Here is a 19,375-nt window from a genome sequence, read left to right as displayed (position 1 = left end):
CTTCCTGCCCCCAGGGGAAAAGCTAGTACCAAGGATAAGCCACAACCTCAAACAGGGCCTTCCACCCACCTCTCACCCAGGTCTGACTCCCACCCCTGCCCTGCCTGGACAGCCTGTGAGAGATCAGCTTCTTTTGATCCCCTCCTGTTGTTTTCCCATTTCACAAGATTCTGATATGTTGGGGGAAGGGCTATAACCCATTCTGAGACTACTAAACTTGTCACAGCTTCTGCTTCCTTATGAGCTCCTGTTATCTTGTCTGGTTGCATCCCCAAGAAGTGCCTCCCCCACCACGACTGCCAGAGTTGGGGCGTGGGGTGGAATCCTTGCTCAAGTGCCTCTAAGTAGCAATGTCTTCTTCAGGCCCCTTAGGAATTTAATCAAAGGCCACAAGTGAGTCCAGACCAACCAAATAAACTATTAGGGGGAGACAGAAGGGTGAGAGAGGTCAGTGGGAAAGTCTGGGAAGGACTTGACTGCATTGGATATTTTTTGTTCCTTTACACACTGCTCTTGGCATGGCATGCCACCAAAGGGCTGGAGGAGGGGCTTGCTGATGAGGAAAGAAAGAGGGAAATGCTAGGGAGTTACTCTACTTTTCAACTTCCCTTATCTGCCTCAGGGAAAGAACAGTTAGGCCAGAACCTCAGCTCAGAATCTGCCTGAGGTGAGATAATATATCCTCCAAGGGAAGAGGTGGAGGCTGCACCTCCAGCAGCTTTTTCACTAGGCCTCAGAGGGACACCAGGTCCCTCAGGCCAGGGAAACACAGCAGCTCAGCCAGTGCCTTGCCCAGCACTCAGGTACCCCTTCTTCATTGTCTTCCTCCTCTCCATTCAGCTTCCAGGAGTCTCCTCAGGACACCAAACCCCCACCCTCAGTGAAGTTTAGGTCTAAAGAATAGGTGGGGTGGGCATGGGGCAATGGTCTGTCTTAGTTTTGTGTGTCTCAGAGAAGAAAGCAACTCTGAGAGAGAAAAGCCCTTCATATGTAAACAATCTAGAGAAAGAAGGTTGGGGTAGGGAAAGGAGTGAGGAAGACAGAGACAGATTCAGAATAAATGAGATAATCTGAAAAAAGAGAGGGAAAGAAAAAGCAAGAGACAAAAATAAAGGGGGCAGAAAAGAAAGGAAAGGGAGAAGAGAAAGAGAGGAGAAAACACAACCAGGAAGAGGAAAAGAGAAAAAGGCAGGGCAAAGGGGTGAAAGGCAGGCAACCAAAGCCAGAGAAGTAGGCCAGGAAGTAGCCTCAGGTGAGGAGCTGGGAGAACAGGAACGCCAGGCTGAGGTCCAGGAGGGCCACGGCTCCCACCACCAGGGGGTTGGCAGCTCCCTAGAGAGACAGAGGGGGAGGCAGGCTTAGTCCCCCAGACCAGGTCCCACCTTCCTGCTCTGGCTGAGGTGGCAAAGCTGAAGGGGGTCCCAGGCACCTCCCCAAGAGGCCAAAGGAGTGGGGGGGGCGGATCTCCAACCTGTTTTCAATTGCAAAACACCCTTCTTCTCGCAGGCAGGGCCCCACCTTTCCTATGGCATCCTGATGGCAGGGACAGCCCTTCCTCCTCCCTCTGCTTCCCTCCCACCAGCATATCATGTGGCCCAGGCAGGAGGTGCCTGGCCTTAGTAGCAGGCATTGGCAGCAGCAGCCAGAACTGCAGTAAGGCAGAGGGATGAAGGGGTGAGGATCTGGTTGCTAGGAAACAGGAGAAAGCCTAGAGTCCAATCAGAGTAGAAGGTTCTGGGGAAACTCCGCCTCTCCCAGTTTTCTGCCTTCTTCCCTATTTCCCTTCTTCCCAGGAGAGGGAGGGAGAGTGAGGGTAGGGAGGGAACAATCTTTTCCTTTTTTATTTCTGGGCACCAAAGAGAGAAAGTGTGGAGGTGGGGTGGGGGTGGAGTAGGAAACTGGGAGCTGGAAATGATATGGAAGGAGAACAGGGAAAAATGTTCTGGCTCTACCATTAATTATTAGTTTGTAACCTTGGGCAAGTTACTTTAAGTGCTCCAGGCCTCAGTTCCCCCATCTGTCAAATGAGGGAGTTGGACTTAAAGGTGCCTAAGGTTCTTTCCAGCTTGAAAGCTTTCTATTTTTTTCAGGTGGGATATGGTCCAAGACTGGCCAGGCGGAGGAAGCTGAGTTAAAATCAAAGTCCCTCTGGGGATCAGACAGAGGTCTGGAAGGGTGGGAGGCAAAGGAGAAGAGGGTGCACAGTGGGGGCAGAGATGTCTCACCGGCTGGGCAGGCCTCTCGGTTGCAGCAGGCTCCTCGAGCTCTTCTGTCAGGCACCCAGCATCAGGACCCCTTGAAGATGGGCCCTTCAGGACCAGCATGGTGACTGGCTCAGGCTCTGAGCCTCCTGAGGCCCTCAGCTGGGGCAAGGCTTCTTCATCTTCCCCCTCCTCCTCTCGGAGACTTCCGGAACTGTCGCTGCAAGCTCCAAGGAGTGGGGAACCGTCTCTGGGCCCTGGCCCCTGCATCCCAGCCTCATCCTCAGCTTCATAGCCAGCTAGTTCCTCTGCCTGCTCACCTGGCCCCCCCCACTCCTCGGGCCAAGCTTTGGGGCTGGAGAAGAGACCCCGGTCCCCTCCAGGAGGCAGTGGGCTCCGACAGGCAGGTGGTCGCCAGGGTTGGCGGGAGGAGGCAGGGCTGCTGGGCAGTTCAGGGGATCCCTCTGAAGGGGTCAGTCCATTCTCGTACACCCCAGGGCTGTCCTCATCCAAGGGCTCTGTGTCGGAACCTTCTGAGTCTTGCCTGGGTCTGCGGCCTGGGCAGGGATAGCTAAGAATCAGAGGGGCCTAACTGGCCTCAGGCTGGAGTGGCTGCAGTGTTATTCCCAACTGGGGACTTCCCAGGATTTTGGTATCCTTGGGCTCATAGCTTCTCACTGCCACATCCCAAACCTTCCATTACCCTACTTCATAAATTCCCAGTTCAGCTCCCCACATAGCCCATCCCCTTGGCCCCTTGTACCTTGGCTTTTCTCATCCCCAGTTCCCTTGCAGGGCTTCCCATCCCCCTTCCCCACACCTGAGCCTCTCTAGCTCCCTAGCAGGCCCACCCCCTCCCCTAGGCTGCCCACGCCTCACCTGGGGCTTCTAGCATGGGTTGCAGGTCCTGGGCTATCAGTTTGGCCATTCGCGCTGCCTCCACAGCCTTCTCGGCGACACTGCTGGCTGCCACTGCCTTTAGGAGGGCGTCTGCTGCCCTGTTGGGTCCGGGTACAGGGACTTAGCAGACCTTCTCCCACTTCAAATTAGTCCCTGCTCAAATGCTCCAGCCCGTTCGCCCACGTCCCCACCATAGTACCTCCTCCTGACCTGAGCTCACCTCTGGAATCCTCACCCTTCCTCACACTGTGCCAGCTGCTCCCCTCCCCAGCAGGCCAGGGCAGCTCCCCTTAGGTTTTCTCTCCTGGACCTGGGCTGTGTTTGCCATCATCACACCCTCCTCCTCCTCTCACACCCTTCTACCGTTATGTCCTGTAGTAACACTTCTCTCTTCCAGGCCCTCCTGGAACTCTGTTATTCCATTCCTGTCCTGCTCCCTTCCAGTGACAGTTGAGACCTCATTCTCTTAGCACATCCGCTGTAGTCCTGCTTGGTGCTCACGAGTTATGCCCACCACCCTCTTTGCAGTTAATACCTCTTGTTGTTATCAACCCCTCTCATCCTCCTGTTAGGAGCCTCTGCCTTCTTTTTCCTTTCCATTGCCAGCCCTCGTTATTATTGAATCCTACCTCTTCCTGACATGAGAATTTCCCATCCTGCTTTCCTTTGGCCTCTTCTGTTATCACATTGTTCTCCTCCCTTGGTCACTGCCACTGCCATCTTGTCCCACCTCATGCTTTTCTGAGCTCTGGGGCTGGAATAAGGTGGGTCTCCTCTTTCTGCTATGATGCTGCTCCCTCTCCCTGCTAACATGAGTGCTTTCTCACCACTGTGATTATGCCTTCTCGGCAAGCTCTTCGTCTCCCTTCCACGATCTCCCTCCTGTCCTGCTCCTTAGGGACAGGTAAACTTGATCCATCATCAGTCCCTCCCCCATTGTTGTTTCTCAGTTCTCTCTCTGATGTCAGATGCTTCCTTAATTTTCTTTCCCCTTTCACCCTCTGCTGTTAATGGTGGATGCCTTGTAACCTTTCAAATAGTTCTGTAATACTGGCTAGAGGTGGGACCCAAAGGAGCAGAGGTAGAGGTAATCAGATGTGCTTACCTCTGATCCATGTGAATGGAGCAAGACCCATGACTTCCTTTGGCCACAGGCCTGTTTTGCCTGGCTTAGGAAGGCAGTCTGTGTATGAGTATGGGGAAGAGGATGACTATGTCCACTGTACTCTTAGGTCCACCTCCTACTTTATGTACTTTGGGAGATATAGGCAGCCTCCTCCCTTCAAACCTGGTGGGTCAAGGACCTTTAGAGCCTGCTTGGAGGGATCTCAGATAACCTGTTCTGTCTTAGGGCTTTTAGACTCCATATGACTAGCCCTGATCCAAAACTGAGCTGGTCTCAAGGTTTGGGGCAGTGTAGGAGGATCACAGTAACAGTGTTGGGTTGTATTGGATTCTCTTGGCAGCCATGAAACTGATGCATTGACAAGAGCCTGTGTTTTGTATATGAAGGGTTTGGATGATCAAGTCCTATGTAGTAGACTTAGTCTGTGCTCAGGCATCAGGCCAGGCTTAGGCTACCTGGCAGAGGCACCTGCTGCTGAGGCTCTGCTGTTTCCATGGCAGCTGGCAGCCAATCAGGGTTGCCAGGCCTGTTGCTGGGGAGACCAACCAACCTCCTCCTACTGCCTGATCCTCTAGTTACTGAGATCAGTTTTTCCTGCACATGCCTCCACCCTATCTTGTCTAAAATGTTCCCTGGTGCTCTGCCCTCCTCCTTCCCTGGCTTAAGGCCCTGCACTCCAACATCCAGACACTCAGACACATCTACAAATGCACATTCTCTGGCTCAAGCATCTACTCTGGATCTGATGTGTTCATACTCACACACACATACACACATATACACACCCTGTCACCCATTATACAAACTCATTGAAGCAAATTTGGACATATTCCTGATTTCTAATCCTCTGGAAAAATCTCAAATTTAAACAAAATCCCTCAATTATGCCCTCAACCCTTTTAAAGAAAATCCAATATATAAAAATTCAAATGTGTGAGTTGTATAAGTCAGGGACCTATGTATCTCATTACAAGTAAATTTTTGGCTTCCTTTAGATCTGTGTTATCTAATTCAGTAGTCAGAAGCCATATATGGCTACTAAGCACTTGAAATGTGGCTAGTCTAAATTGAAATGATGTGCTGTAAATATAAAATACACACCAAATTCCAAAGACTTAGTTCAAAAGAAATGTAAAAGTCTCAATAATTTTATATTGATTTAAGGTTGAAATGATAACATTTTGAATATATTGGTTTGAATAAAAATATATTATTAAAATTCATCTCACCTGCTTCTTTTTATTTTTTAATGTGGCTACTAGATTTTAAATTACATATTTGGCTTAGATTATATTAGACATCACTGCTTTAGATAGCAAGGTTCGTGATACATGGAAAAGTAATCTGATATACAAAATTTCATTTACAGGCAAGCTTCCCCTCCTCAAACCTTTATCAGTTGGGTAAAAGAAGGCAGAGGAGGCAAAGCTGAGAGAGACCGTGTTTTCAGGTGGGTAGGGCAGCTGTACAAACTAGACCTTCCCAAGGCCCAAGGCTGAAATGGTGTCAGGCTGGAATGTGGTTAGGAAGGGACAGTCCCTGTTCCACCCAGGGCTCATGCTCCCAGACTGAGGCCTGGAGGCCGTATCAGCTCCAAGAGGAGGAAGACTAGTGACATGTTTGAGTTCCAAGAGGTTTCTTCCCTTGCACAAAGCAGCCATTGCTACTCCCACATACAACAATGGATTCCATAGATAAACATCTCCACATAAAAGACAGTAAGACACATTTTTGGTCTTACTCCATCTCCCTCAAATACCCAGCCACCCACTGAGTCACACCCACATCCACCTGTGGCCTCAGATGTAAACGCCCCAAATAACCTAGGATACAACTACCTGTTCTTAGGCCTGCTCTGCTCACCCTCAGGCCCTTGGCCTTGAGTCTTTGTCCTCCCTTAGGGATCCCCTTCTTCCCAGTCTCCAGTGCACCCTCTCCTCTTAGCCCAGCTTTGGCTTCTGCACTGGACACTCACCTGGCAGCAGCGATCTCCTGGCGCTGGCGGGCAGCGCTCACGGCTCGACGGGCGCCCTCAACAGCCCTGTCCACCTTTTCTTTGACTTTACCCCGCCGAAGGGCCAGAGGCAGGAGACTGCGGACCCGCCCGCCGTGCACCAGCCTGTTGCGCTTGTACTTGCCCTCCTCGCGGGAACCGTCGGGGCGGGTGGTGCGCCCGTAGCCGTGCCGCCGGTTGCCCAGCCACTCGCCCTCGTAGCGCAGCCCGTTGGAGCGCTGGCTTACTCCGTAGCCGCTGCGCCGGTCCGCGCGCCACTCGCCAGCGTACACCTCTGTGGCCGAGCCCTCGATGAGGGCGGGCGGCGGTGGGGCCGGGGGCCCGCTGGCCTCGGAGCCCGGGGGTCCGGTGCTGCCCACTTCGCTGCTCACCTCGCTGCGCAGGGAGCCCCGCTTGCTGCCCAGGGAGCTGCGGCGCCCGCCCGCCCGGAGCCCGCTGAGCAGCAGTGAGCGGCGGAAGAATCCGGCGGCCGCCGGAGTGCGCTTTCGGGAGGACGCGCCGTCGGCGTCCCCGGGCCCGGCCAGTACGAAGCCGCCCCGGGAGCCCGAGGCCGGGCTGCCTCCCTCGTCGCCAGGCAGGGGCAAGGGCGGGGGCGGCGTCGGGGGGTCGCTGTGGCCGGAGTCCAGGGAGGTGCGGCGGGGTGAGCGCAGCAGCGCCGCCTGATGGTAGGGCACACTCTGGCGCACCCCGTAGCCGTGGCGCTTCCCAGCCTGCCACTGGCCCTGGTAGGTGCCTGCGGGCGGGGTAGAGGTGGGAGAGAGTCAGAACCCACCGCTAGGTTCTTTGCATCCCAAGTCTCAAGCACCCCTGGAAGCCCAAGTGTCAGGTGGGAGGGTTGGAGACAGCGCAGAGGTCGGGGAAGGGTACCAGGAGCTGGGGACAAGACAGGCTGGGTCGGAAGGTGTGCAAGAGCAGAGTGAAGACAGGCAGGTAGCAGCAGCCATCCGTGGATTTGGGCAGTGTGGGTAGATAGGGCAAAGGAGAGGGAGGGGCAGCTGGGTGTGAGAAGGACAGGGTGATGGGGATGTATAAAATAGGCTAACGGGACTCTGAGGGGCAAGCTGGCTGGGGAAATAAGTGTGAGCGGACAGAGCAGAAGTGTTAGGGACAGGCAGGTAGAGAGGGGAGGTGTGAGGGACAGGCAGACAGGGAAGGGGTGAGGGAGAAACCGGCAGGAGAGAGACAAATGAGGAAGGCAGGAGGGCAGAAAGGGGAGAAAGGTGGGGGCTGGGGGTCATATCGATGGGGAACCGCATGGGGGGAGGGACGGAGGTGTGGAGGACAGAAGGATGGCTCAGGGGGTGCATATGGATGGGGAAGGCGTATGGGGAACAGCAGGGCGTGGGGGTATACGGCTGGGGAAGGCGCACGCGGACGAGCAGACAGACAGTAGTAGGCCGGGCCCGCACCTCCGTCGGAGTAGGTCTCGGTGCCGTAGCCGTCCTGGAAGCCGTCCTTCCAGAGCCCTGCGTAGCGCAGGCCGGACACGCTCTCCCACACGCCGCTGCGCCCCTTCAGCCCGCCCAGCCACTCGCCGCGGTACGTCCAGCGGCTCTTGCGCTCCACGCCCAGCCCTTCGCGCTTGCCCTGCTGCCAGTGGCCCTGGTAGCTGTGTCCGCCAGGCCCCGTGAAGACGCCCAGCGACTCGAAGCCGTGCGCCCAGCAGCCGCTATACTCGCCCTGGGCGCCGGGCCCTGTGCACACGCCGTAGCCATGTGCCCGCCCCGCCTCCCAGCCCCCCACGTAGCAGCCCCCGTCGTCAAAGTCGAACTTGCCCCCGGGGGACATGCATGTAGTTGGCGCGGCCTCAGCCCCCCGGCGGCTCAGCGCATCCTGGGGCTGGAGAGCCGGCTGGGGGCCTGAGAGCCGGGCGAGGCCTGGAGGCGGGGGCAGTTAGACCGGGGCCGGGCGGGGGGGCCCCAGCGCGGGCAGGCAGGGCCGGACCCTCATCCTGAGTGGCTGTGGAGAAAGAGGGGGCAAGTGGTGAGTGAGGCCCCTCCTCTTTGCCCGCCGCTCCCTGGCCTGGTGGCTCTGGGGCATCAGAACCGCCCCCCAACGTCCCCCCTCCTTCGGCAGCATCTTCCAGCAGCTCCCAAGCTTTGGGGGCACGGGGGCTTTCCCATTCCTTCCTTCTTGGAAAGGGCCCCTCCCAGGACTTGGGACCGCAAGCCCAAGCCCAAGCTGGAGTCCCACTTCTTCAACCTACGACCCCAAAGTGTCCAGTGTGGATGGCAATTGGGGGGGGTCCCCGAGAGGGGGCTGGGCAGAGTCGTAAGCCACCCACTTCCCTGGCTGCTGTCAGGACCCCTCTGCTCCGGTTCTTTGGCTTCCCTGGCAAAGGGGGGGGACTAGAAAATGTAGGGGTGAGATCGGACCGAGGGGGGCTGACGGTTTCTCAGGGGGCAAAGGATGGGCATGGGGGAGGCTCTGCAGGGGAAAGGCCAGGGTGGGGATGGGCAGACAGGCAGAGGGAGGGGGCAGGTTACTCACCATGTGGGCTGGGGCTCAGGCTGCCTCCCAGACACTGCATCCATGACAGGATACCTCCACTCCCACCTCACCCGGACAAGCCAAGCCCCCTCCTCTTCCGGAGAGACTGCTCCAACCCAGAGAAGGAAGGTGGGGGAGCCGGGAGAGAGTCCCCTCTCTCCCCAGCTGGAGGAGCAGGGTGGGGGGCGGCGAGGTAGTGGCAGGGGTGGGGGGAGATGGGAATAGTGTAGGGGAAAAAATCTGCCTCGGATGGAGATAGAGAAGAGGAGCTGCGAGCTGGATGGGAAGGGGGAGGGGGCTATCAAGAGGGGGTGTTTTTATTATTTTTTTTCTTCTTATGGTTGGGAGAGGAAAAATAAATCAAAATTCCGATTCCATCCCAGCACAAATCAATGTTTGCTCCATCCCAGCATCACGGGGGAGGCTGGGCCAGGCAGATTTAAAGGGGCAGGGAGAAGAGACGAGAGGACAGGGTGGGTAGAGGAGGATATGATGAAGAAGAAGAGACAGGGGCGATAGTGGGGGTCGGGGAGGTGTGCCTCGGCAGAAGAGGATGGGTGCTCCCTAACCCTGCGGTGAGGGAGGAGGAAGGCAGAGGGGAGAAGGAGAAGCACAGAGACCCCCAGGGTGGAAAGAAACCCTGGCATGCAGGCAGGGAGTGGGGCGAGGCAGAGGGGAGGGGAGAGGAGAGGAGCGAGGGGGAGGAGACTGAGCTGAAGATGAGGAGGCAGGGGGAGGCCGAAGCAGGGCGGGGGAGGAGAGATGCGGGCGAGGCCGAGAGAGGGCGAGAGGAATACAAAGAAAGAGGTGCAGGGGTGAGAGCTAAGGAGGCGGGAGAGGGAGGACGGGAGGGACACCCATTCTGGGGATGGGGAGGGATGGCGAGAAGGAGAGAGGCAGAGGAGGAGGAAAGGAGGGGGAAAGAAATAGATATGGAGACACAGCGAAATAAGGATTTGAAGGGAGGGAGAAAGCTCTGCAGAGGGAAGGGCAGGCGTGGGTATAGAAATCCAGGCAGGAAGAGCCCAGATAGAGGCAGGAGGGCCGGAAGTGGTATTTGTGGGGCCCTGGGGAGAAGGATGAACCTGCCAGCTGCTTGGACTGAAGCCAGAAGCCTTTGGGCGTGGATGCCTGTGTCCACTGAGTCCACTGTCCTCCCTAAGAAAGTGCTGGAGGGGACCAGGAGGCTCACCCTCTTATATTTTCTGAAGCACCTTGAAATGGGGCCCTGCCTGTAAGCCAGGCCTCACCCCCTTCACCCCCCACCAACTATTTCTCCCTGGGCTGTCCCTCTGAAAGGCAAGGAGTGTATTGTTTTTGAATGGGGAGCAGGGGGACCATACTTGGTGATGCCAGGAAGATCCCAGGAATTTGGAGTCGTTTCTTTTGCAAACCTAGAGACAAAGACACATAGACATGTTTGTGGGGGGGACCTTATTGTGGCAAGGTGTCCTCCAGCCCACCACCACCCTACCCTACCTTTGCGTCCATTTGCCAAAGGGGTGGCACATCCTAGGCCCTACTGTTTACAGAGGAGGGCACACACTGTCTTTCCTCCCCCTCAGTTTGCTCAGACTCTGCCTCTAGGTCTATCCCTGTCCTGAAGCATGTAGGAAGGAGAACACTGTGTCCAGTTATACACAACACGGTAAATACCCAAATTTACCAATTGCTATTATTTTCATTCAAAGCCTCTTCCATCACCCCTCCCCCAGCTGCCACCCCCATTTTAGAGAGAACTAAAGCACAGAGGGGTAAGTCACTCACCAGAGGTCCCACAGCAGAGCTGGCAGAGCCAGGATTAGACCACTTAAGTCCTGTAATTCCTCCCAGAATTCCCCGTACTAGGGAACCTCCCTTAGACTCAGGGACTCCATTCTGAGTCCTTTGGTAAAATAAAGAGCATGAGGTTTGGAATAAATAAGGATTTCCCTTGCACTGTGTTTTCCTAAAAGTATATAAGAGATTGGGGAAACATGTGAATTTGAAGCCTCCAGGGCAGGGACCACATCCTCTAAGTACTTAGCACAGAGCAGGACAGCTATGGGTCCACTTGAGATGTGACCATTGATATATCCTTCACTCATTTATTTCTCCATTCATCAGACATCTACATAGTTTACTGTATACCAGATGCATTGCCAAGGTGCTAGAGATACAGTAGTGAACACCATGGTGCCTGCCCTCGTGGAGTTTCCTCTCTAGTAGAGAAGATAGACAACTAGCTAGCAATTGTAGTGTGGTTAGGGCCATGACAAGTTTGTGTGGTGGGAATAGGGAATAGGGATGGAATCCAACTTCAGCTGACTCCCCAGGGAAAGAGGCATTTAAGATGAATCCAGAAGGGAGTTCTTGGGCAGGCCCAGCTTCATCACTCTCCGCTAGATATTCAGATATTCCTTTTCCACACTTGTCTCACTCAGTGGGACAAGTGGGAGTGCCTTGTCCCACTCAGCCCCTAAGATTCCCCTTTTCGGCCAAGCACCCTGGGAGGCCCAGGTGGGAGGATTGCTTGAGCTCAGGAGTACAAGACCAGCCCTAGCAAGAGCAAGACCCCGTCTCTACTACAAATAGAAAGAAATTAGCCAAACAACTAAAAATAGAAAAAAAATTAGCCGGGCATGGTGGCATGTGCCTATAGTCCCAGCTGCTCTGGAGGCTGAGGCAGAAGAATCGCTTGAGCCCAGGAGTTTGAGGTTGCTGTGAGCTAGGCTGACCCCACAGCACTCGCTCTAGCCTGGGCAACAAAGTGAGTCTCTGTCTCAAAAAAAGAAAGAGATTCCCATTTTCTCCAAGAAAAGAAAACCAATCTATGGTCCTGGAATACCTGTGCTCTGTTCTTTAGGGAGAAAGAGTAGCAGAGAGAAGCAGAAGTTGGGGCATGATGCCTTGTTAGTAGGGTGACTCTATACTGTATTCTGAGCTGCAAATTAAGGTGTAGGGGGCAATGAAGTCCTGAAGAAATCTCCACCAGAAATACCCTGGAATGTATGGAATGCACAGTCCCGGCTTCCTGTGTATCCCAGAATGAGCTAGCCTCCCAACCCTTTTCTGGTCTGTCCCTACAGGTGCTACTATCCCCTCTTTCAGGGCAGGGGCATTTTTTTTTTTTCCAGAGAATGCAGTGTTTTGTTTTGCCACAATTGACCAATATTCAGGTGTCATAGAAAAGGGGACTGATGTTAAATGCAGCAGCTGTGTGCTTGGATCCAGGTTCTGTGCTTGGCACCTCATTTGTATTACCTCATTCAATCCTCATCACAAAGCTGTAACTGTAGGCAGTCCAGGCTAAAGGCCAAGAGATAGACTTCCAAAAATAAACAGACCTGCATGTCAATCCTGACTCTACCACCTGCTAGTCAGGTAAACCCAAGCGTATTACCCAACTTTTCTGAGCTGCAGTTTGTATATCTCTAAAATGGGAATATCATAACCTATTCCATAACCTATTTTTTTTTTTTTTTGAGACAGAGTTTCACTTTGTTGCCCAGGCTAGAGTGAGTGCCGTGGCGTCAGCCTAGCTCACAGCAACCTCAAACTCCTGGGCTCAAGCGATCCTTCTGTCTCAGCCTCCCAAGTAGCTGGGACTACAGGCATGCGCCACCATGCCCGGCTAATTTTTTCTATATATATTAGTTGGCCAATTAGTTTCTTTCTATTTATAGTAGAGACGGGGTCTCGCTCTTGCTCAGGCTGGTTTCGAACTCCTGACCTTGAGCAATCCGCCCGCCTCGGCCTCCCAGAGAGCTAGGATCACAGGCGTGAGCCACCGCACCCGGCCTCCATAACCTATTGTGAGGATTGAAACTATTGTGTATGAATTGTAAGTATGAGTAGTATGTGTGATGATATATGGAGGGATAACCAGTTGGCATAGTGCCTAGTGCATAGTAAATACTCAGTAAATAGTGGCTTGAAAATTAGGTTGGCATTATGCCATATATTAGTTTTATAGGTGCAGAGTCTGGGACCCGGAAGTTAATTAATTTGCTTAATATTGCCAAGCTTATATATGGCAGCCCTTGGAGCTCAATATATATCAGGCTTCCAAATTAGTATGCCTTAACAAATGCAATTTGGGGGATCCTATTTATAAAACTAAAACATGCTCATTATAGAATTAGGAAAATACACCATAATATTGAGAATAAAAATTAAAATCACCTATAGTCTTACTGTATAACAAACACTTTAGTGTATTTTCATATAGTCTTCTTTTCTATGCATTTTATCTAACATAATTAGTTAAATGCTGCATATACAATTTTATATCCTACTTATTCACTTGACTTTACATTGTAAGCATTTTTCCATGTCATTAAAACATTCTTGAATTTTTTTTTTTTTTTTTTTTTTTTTTTTTTTTTTGTGATGGAGTCTCACTCTGTTGCCCTGGCTAGAGTGCTGTGGCATCAGCCTAGCTCACAGCAACCTCAAACTCCTCGGCTCAAGCGATCCTTCTGCCTCAGCCTCCCAAGTAGGTGGGACTACAGGCATGCGCCACCATACATGGCTAATTTTTTCTATTTTTGGTAGAGATGGGGTCTTGCTCTTACTCAGGCTGATCTCAAACTCCTGAGTTCAAATGATCCGCCCGCCTTGGCCTCCCAGAGTGCTAGGATTACAAGTATGAGCCACCGCACCCGGCCACATTCTTGAATTTTTAATGGCTATGTAATATTCTACTGTTTAGATGTACACTACTGTTTTTAACTATTCTAGCAGAGCACTTTTTTTTTTTTTTGAGACAGAGTCTCACTTTGTTGCCCAGGCTAGAGTGAGTGCCATGGCGTCAGCCTAGCTCACAGCAACCTCAAACTCCTGGGCTCAAAGCAATTCTCCTGCCTCAGCCTTCCGAGTAGCTGGGACTACAGGCATGCACCACCATGCCCGGCTAATTGTTTCTATATATATGAGTTGGCCAATTAATTTCTTTCTATTTTTATAGTAGAGACAGGGTCTCACTCTTGCTCAGGTTGGTTTTTTTTTTTTTTTTTTTTTGAGACAGAGTCTCACTTTGTTGCCCAGGCTAGAGTGAGTGCCGTGGCGTCAGCCTGGCTCACAGCAACCTCAATCTCCGGGGCTCAGCGATCCTACCGCCTCAGCCTCCTGAGTAGCTGGGACTACAGGCATTCGCCACCATGCCCGGCTAATTTTTTGTATAAATATTTTTAGTTGGTCAATTAATTTTATTTCTATTTTTGGTAGAGACGGGGTCTCGCTCAGGCTGGTTTCGAACTCCTGACCTTGAGCAATCCGGCCGCCTCGGCCTCCCAAAGTGCTAGGATTACAGGCGTGAGCCACCACGCCCGGCCTTCAGGCTGGTTTTGAACTCCTGACTTTGAGCAATCCACCCGCCTTGGCCTCTCAAAGAGCTAGGATTATAGGCGTGAGCCACTGCGCGCGGCCTAGCAGAGCACTTTTATACTTTTTCTACTTTCTTTGCTATAAAAAATTAACATGTTTACATGTAAATTTTTATATCTCTGATGCTTTCTTTAAAAAATGTTTTATCATGGAAAATTTCAAACATATACCAAAGTAGACAAAATAGGATAAAGAACCCCCATATACCATCACCTAGTTTCAGCAATGATCACTTTTGGCTGATCTTGTTTTCTTCTCTCCCATTTATTTCAAATTCCAGGTGTCATGTGATGTTATATCAGTCTATTGATTTATTGAAGTTAAATTCTTTTCTTTTTTTTTTTTTTTTTTGTGAGACAGAATGTTGCCCTGTCACACTGGTTAGAGTACAGTGGTGTCATTATAGCTCCCTGCAACCTCAAACTCCTGGGCTCTAGCAATCCTACTGCCTCAGCCTCCTAAATAGCTGGGACTACAGGCCCGTGTCACCACACTCACCTAATTTTTTCTATTTTGGGTAGAGACAGAATCTCACCAGCTCAGGCTGGTCTCGAACTATTGACCTCAAGCCATACTCCAGCCTTAGCCTCCCAGAATGCTAGGATTATAGGCCTGAGCCACCATGCCTGGCCTGAATTCTTTTTTTTTTTTTTTTTTTTGAGACAGAGTCTCACTTTGTTGCCTGAGCTAGAGTGCCATGGCGTCAGCCTAGCTCACAGCAACCTCAAACTCCTGGGCTCAAGCAATCCTCCTGCCTCAGCCTCCCGAGTAGCTGGGACTACAGGCATGCACCACCATGCCTGGCTAATTTTTTCGTTAGATTTTTAGTTGGCCAATTAATTTCTTTCTATTTTTAGTAGAGACAGGGTCTCGTTCTTGCTCAGGCTGGTTTTGAACTCCTGACCTTGAGCGATCCGCCTGCCTCGGCCTCCCAGAGTGCTAGGATTACAGGTGTAAACCACCTTGCCCGGCCCTGAATTCGTAATAGTAGAATTACTGAGTCACAATATTGAAACACATTTTAAGATTTTGGCTTTATTTTACCAGAATCATTTCTAGAAGGGCTATATAAATTTACACTCTCACCAATTGTGCATGAGAGTGCTGGGCTTATTGCACCCTGACCTGCATTAACCTTTAGTTGTAACACACACAGATACACACACATTTGGCCAACTTGACAGGTGAAAAGTGCTTTCTATATACAGTATACATTTATTTGATTGATTGCCAGGCTTATATTGAGAAGGCACCTGGTGACTCTAGTGGAGCAAGTCCTTCTGAAAGAGCCCTAGCAAACATGCTGGCTCCTCCTAGGAACCCCAGCTGAGGCCGGTGGGGTGAAGGTGAAGGTTTCCAGTTGTGGTGGGACCCCCTGGCTTCCCTCTGCCTCTGGAGCAGGGCAGAGCTTGGGAAGATCTCCAGCCTCATCTCATGGGCAGCCACCAGGGGTCAGGATGGGGCTGGAGATCCTGCTGGTGGGTGAGGGTAAGAATGAGCAGCCACCTGACACTGCATTTCTTCTGTCTGGCCGTGGCTGGGTGGACAAACACCTCCCCTCTGCTTGTCAGATCTTGATTCCAGAATGTTCTGCATGGCTGTCCTTCCCTGCCTGACTGTCCCCAGGACTGCCTCTCACTGCTCCCAGGTTTTGCTAGCTTAAAGGAAAAACCGTCTGGCAGAAACCACACTGGATGTATGAGAACTTGTTCTCTAAACATCTCTGTGGGACTGGGTTCACTATGGTGTAGGGTTTTTTAACCTGAGATCTATGAACTGAGGGACCCAATGGGGCTCAGAGACTTAGGGACTGTGAGCTCTCTGAAGTTGGGCAAATGGGGCATGCAGGTTCTTTTTTTCCCCCTATAGGGAGAGGACAATGCTTTGGTGAGATTCATGTCCCTTAGAGTCCAGCATCTTCTGGTGCCCCCTCCTCCCTCATAAGCTCATTTGTTTCCTAGGTGGTATAAAGACAGCAACTTGGTGTTGGAACCAAGGGTGGTCTGGGGGGTCATGTTAGGGGGCTGGGCCTTCCTCATCAACCAGTGGAGTTGAGGAAAGAGTTTGGATGTTCCTTGGGGTGGGGTGGAGAGGGGAAAGGAAGGTGGGCAATACTCTAATAACCTCTGGGCACTCATGAAGTCCAGTTCCATCCATGTTGCTGCAAATAACAGGATTTTATTTTTTTTGTGACTGAATAATATTCCATTCTGTCTGTCTGTCTATCTATCTGTCTATCTATCTATCTATCTATCTATCTATCTATCTATCTATCTATCTATCTATCTATCTACCCACCTACCACATTTGCTTTATCCATTCATCCATTGATGGGCATATTTTGGCTATTGTGAATAGTGCTGCAATAAACATGGGCATGCTGATATCTTTTTGATATATTGATTTTCTTTCTTTGGGATATACATTTAATAGTGGAACTGCTGAATCATATGACAATTCTATTTTTAGTTTTTTGAGGAACCTACATATTCTTTCCCACAGTGGCTGTATTAATTTACATTCTCACCAACAGTGTACCAGAGTTCCCCTTTCTCCACATCCTCACCAGCATTCATTCTTCTCTGTCTTTTTGATAAAAGCCATTTTAACTGGGGTAAGATGATATCTCATTGTAGCTCTTATTTGCATTTCCCTGATGATTAGTGATGTTGAACATTTTTTCATATACCTGCTGGCCATTTGTACATCAGCTTTTGAGAAATATCTATTCATTTATTTATCAGATTACTTGTTTTTTTCTATTGAGTTGTTTGAGTTCCTTAAATGTTCTAATTATTAACCCCTAGTTAGATGGATAGTTTGCAAATATTTTCTCCCATTCTGTGGGTTGCCTGTTCATTTAGTTGATTGTTTCCTTTGCTGTGCAGATGCTTTTCAGATTGATGTGATCTCATTTGTCTATTTTTGCTTTGGTTGCCTGTGCTTTGGAGGTCTTGCACAAAAAAATCTTTGCCCAGACTGATGTTCAGGACCATTTTCCCAACATTTTCTTCAATTGGTTTCATAGTTTCAGGTCTTATGTTTAAGTCTTTAATCCATTTTTATTTTATTTTTGTATATGGTGAGAGACAGGAGCCTACTTTCATTCTTCTACATATAGTTATCCAATTTTCCCAATACCATTTATTTATTTATTTTTTTTTTTTGAGACAGAGTCTCACTTTGTTGTCCAGGCTAGAGTGAGTGCCGTGGCGTCAGCCTAGCTCACAGCAACCTCAAACTCCTGGGCTCGAGTGATCCTTCTGCCTCAGCCTCCCGAGTAGCTGGGACTACAGGCATGCGCCACCATGCCCGGCTAATTTTTTTATATATATATCAGTTGGCCAATTAATTTCTTTCTGTTTATAGTAGAGACGGGGTCTCGCTCTTGCTCAGGCTGGTTTTGAACTCCTGACCTTGAGCAATCCGCCCGCCTCGGCCTCCCAAGAGCTAGGATTACAGGCGTGAGCCACAGCGCCCGGCCCCAATACCATTTATTGAGAAGACTGTCCTTTACCCATCATATGTTCTTGGTGCCTTTGTCAAAAATTTGTTTGTTGTAAATGTGTGGATTTATATGTGGATTCTCTATGCTGTTCCACTGGTCTGTGTGTCTGTTTTTATGTTAGTATCATTGCTGATTTGGTTACTATAGCTTTATAGTATAGTTTGAAGTCAGATAGTGTGATGCCTCCAGCTTTGCTCTTCTTGCTCAGGATCGCTTTGACTATTTGGGTCTTTTGTGATTCCATATAAATTTTAGGATTGGGATTTTTTTTTCTTTTTTTGAGACAAAGTCTTGCTCTGTTGCCCAGGCTAAAGTGCAGCGGCATCATCATAGCTCACTGCAACCTCAAACTCCTGGGCTCAAGTGACTCCTCTGCCTCAGCCTCCCAAGTAGCAGGGACTTAGGCACACACCACCACACCCAGCTAATTTCTCTATTTTTAGTAGAGATGGGATCTCACTCTTGTTCAGCCTGGTCTACACCTCCTGGGATCAAGCAATTCTCCAGCCTTGACCTCCCAGAGTGCTAGGATTATAGACGTGAGACACTAGGCCTGGCTGGAGGCTTTTTTAAAAATTTCTGTGAAGAATGTCACTGATATTATCATAGGGATTGTATTGAATCTGTAAATTTTGGGGGCTGTATTATCATTTTTTTTTTTTTTTTTTTTTTTTGAGACAGAGTCTCACTTTCTTGCCTAGGCTAGAGTGAGTGCCGTGGCGTCAGCCTAGCTCACAGCAACCTCAAACTCCTGGGCTTAAGCAATCCTACTGCCTCAGCCTCCCGAGTTGCTGGGACTACAGGCATGAGCCACCATGCCCGGCTAATTTTTTATATATATATATTAGTTGGCCAATTAATTTCTTTCTATTTTTATAGTAGAGACGGGGTCTCACTCAGGCTGGTTTTGAACTCCTGACCTTGAGCAATCCGCCCGCCTCGGCCTCCCAGAGTGCTAGGATTACAAGCGTGAGCCACCGCGCCCGGCCTGTATTATCATTTTAACAATATTAATTTTTCCAATTCGTGAGCATGGAATATCTTTCCATTTTTTTTGTGTTCTCTTCAATTTCTTTCATCGGTATTTTATAATTTTCCTTATGTAGATCTTTTACTTCTTTGGTTATATTGACTTCTAGGCATTTAATATTCTTTGTAGCTATTGTAAATGGAATTGCTTTCTTGATTTTTTGTTCAGATTGTTCATTGTTGGTATATGTAAATGCTACTGATTTTTGTATGTTGGGTTTGTATCCTGCAACTTTACTGAATTTGTTTATCAGTTCTAACAGTTTTTTGGTGGAATCCTTTGTTTTTTCTAAGTATCAGATCATGCCATCTACAAACAAGGCTAATTTGACTTCTGCCTTTCCAATTTGGATGCCCTTTATATTTTTCTCTTGTCTAATTGCTCTAGTCAGGACTTCCTGTATTATGTTGAATAAAAGTGGGGAAAGTGGGCATCTTCGTCTTGTTCCAGATCTTAGAGGAAACGCTTTCAAATTTTTCCCCTTAGTATGATGTTAGCTGTGGGTTTATCATATATGGCCTTTATTATTTTGAGAGTTGTTCCTTCTTTACCCAGTTTATTGAGGGTTTTTATCATAAAGGGATATTGAATTTTATTGAATGCTTTTTCAGCATCTATTGAAGTGGTCATACAGTTTTTGTTCTTGGCCCAGTTAATGTGATATATTATGTTTATTGATTTGCATATGTTGAACCATTCAGATTCATCCCTGGGATGGATCTCACTTGGTCATGGTGAA

General features: G+C 50.0%; 1 protein-coding gene across 1 annotated transcript; it reads right to left on the bottom strand.

Annotated features, from left to right (window-relative positions):
- Positions 1-616: 616 nt before the first annotated feature.
- Positions 617-9,410, bottom strand: JPH4 (junctophilin 4). The gene is made up of 6 exons (XM_012752751.3): positions 8,732-9,410; positions 7,651-8,200; positions 6,203-6,974; positions 3,081-3,199; positions 2,226-2,758; positions 617-1,332 (listed from the first exon to the last, which is right to left on the bottom strand). Exons 2-6 carry the CDS (start codon positions 8,027-8,029, stop codon positions 1,249-1,251), a joined length of 1,887 nt encoding a protein of 628 aa, XP_012608205.1. The 5' UTR covers positions 8,030-8,200; positions 8,732-9,410; the 3' UTR covers positions 617-1,248.
- Between the last annotated feature and the right edge of the window lie 9,965 nt (positions 9,411-19,375).

This window comes from Microcebus murinus, chromosome 6 (assembly GCF_040939455.1).
Source record: "Microcebus murinus isolate Inina chromosome 6, M.murinus_Inina_mat1.0, whole genome shotgun sequence".
NCBI lineage: Eukaryota > Metazoa > Chordata > Mammalia > Primates > Cheirogaleidae > Microcebus > Microcebus murinus.
Note: the sequence above shows the minus strand (reverse complement) of the source record. Positions and strands in the feature narration are given on the sequence as shown.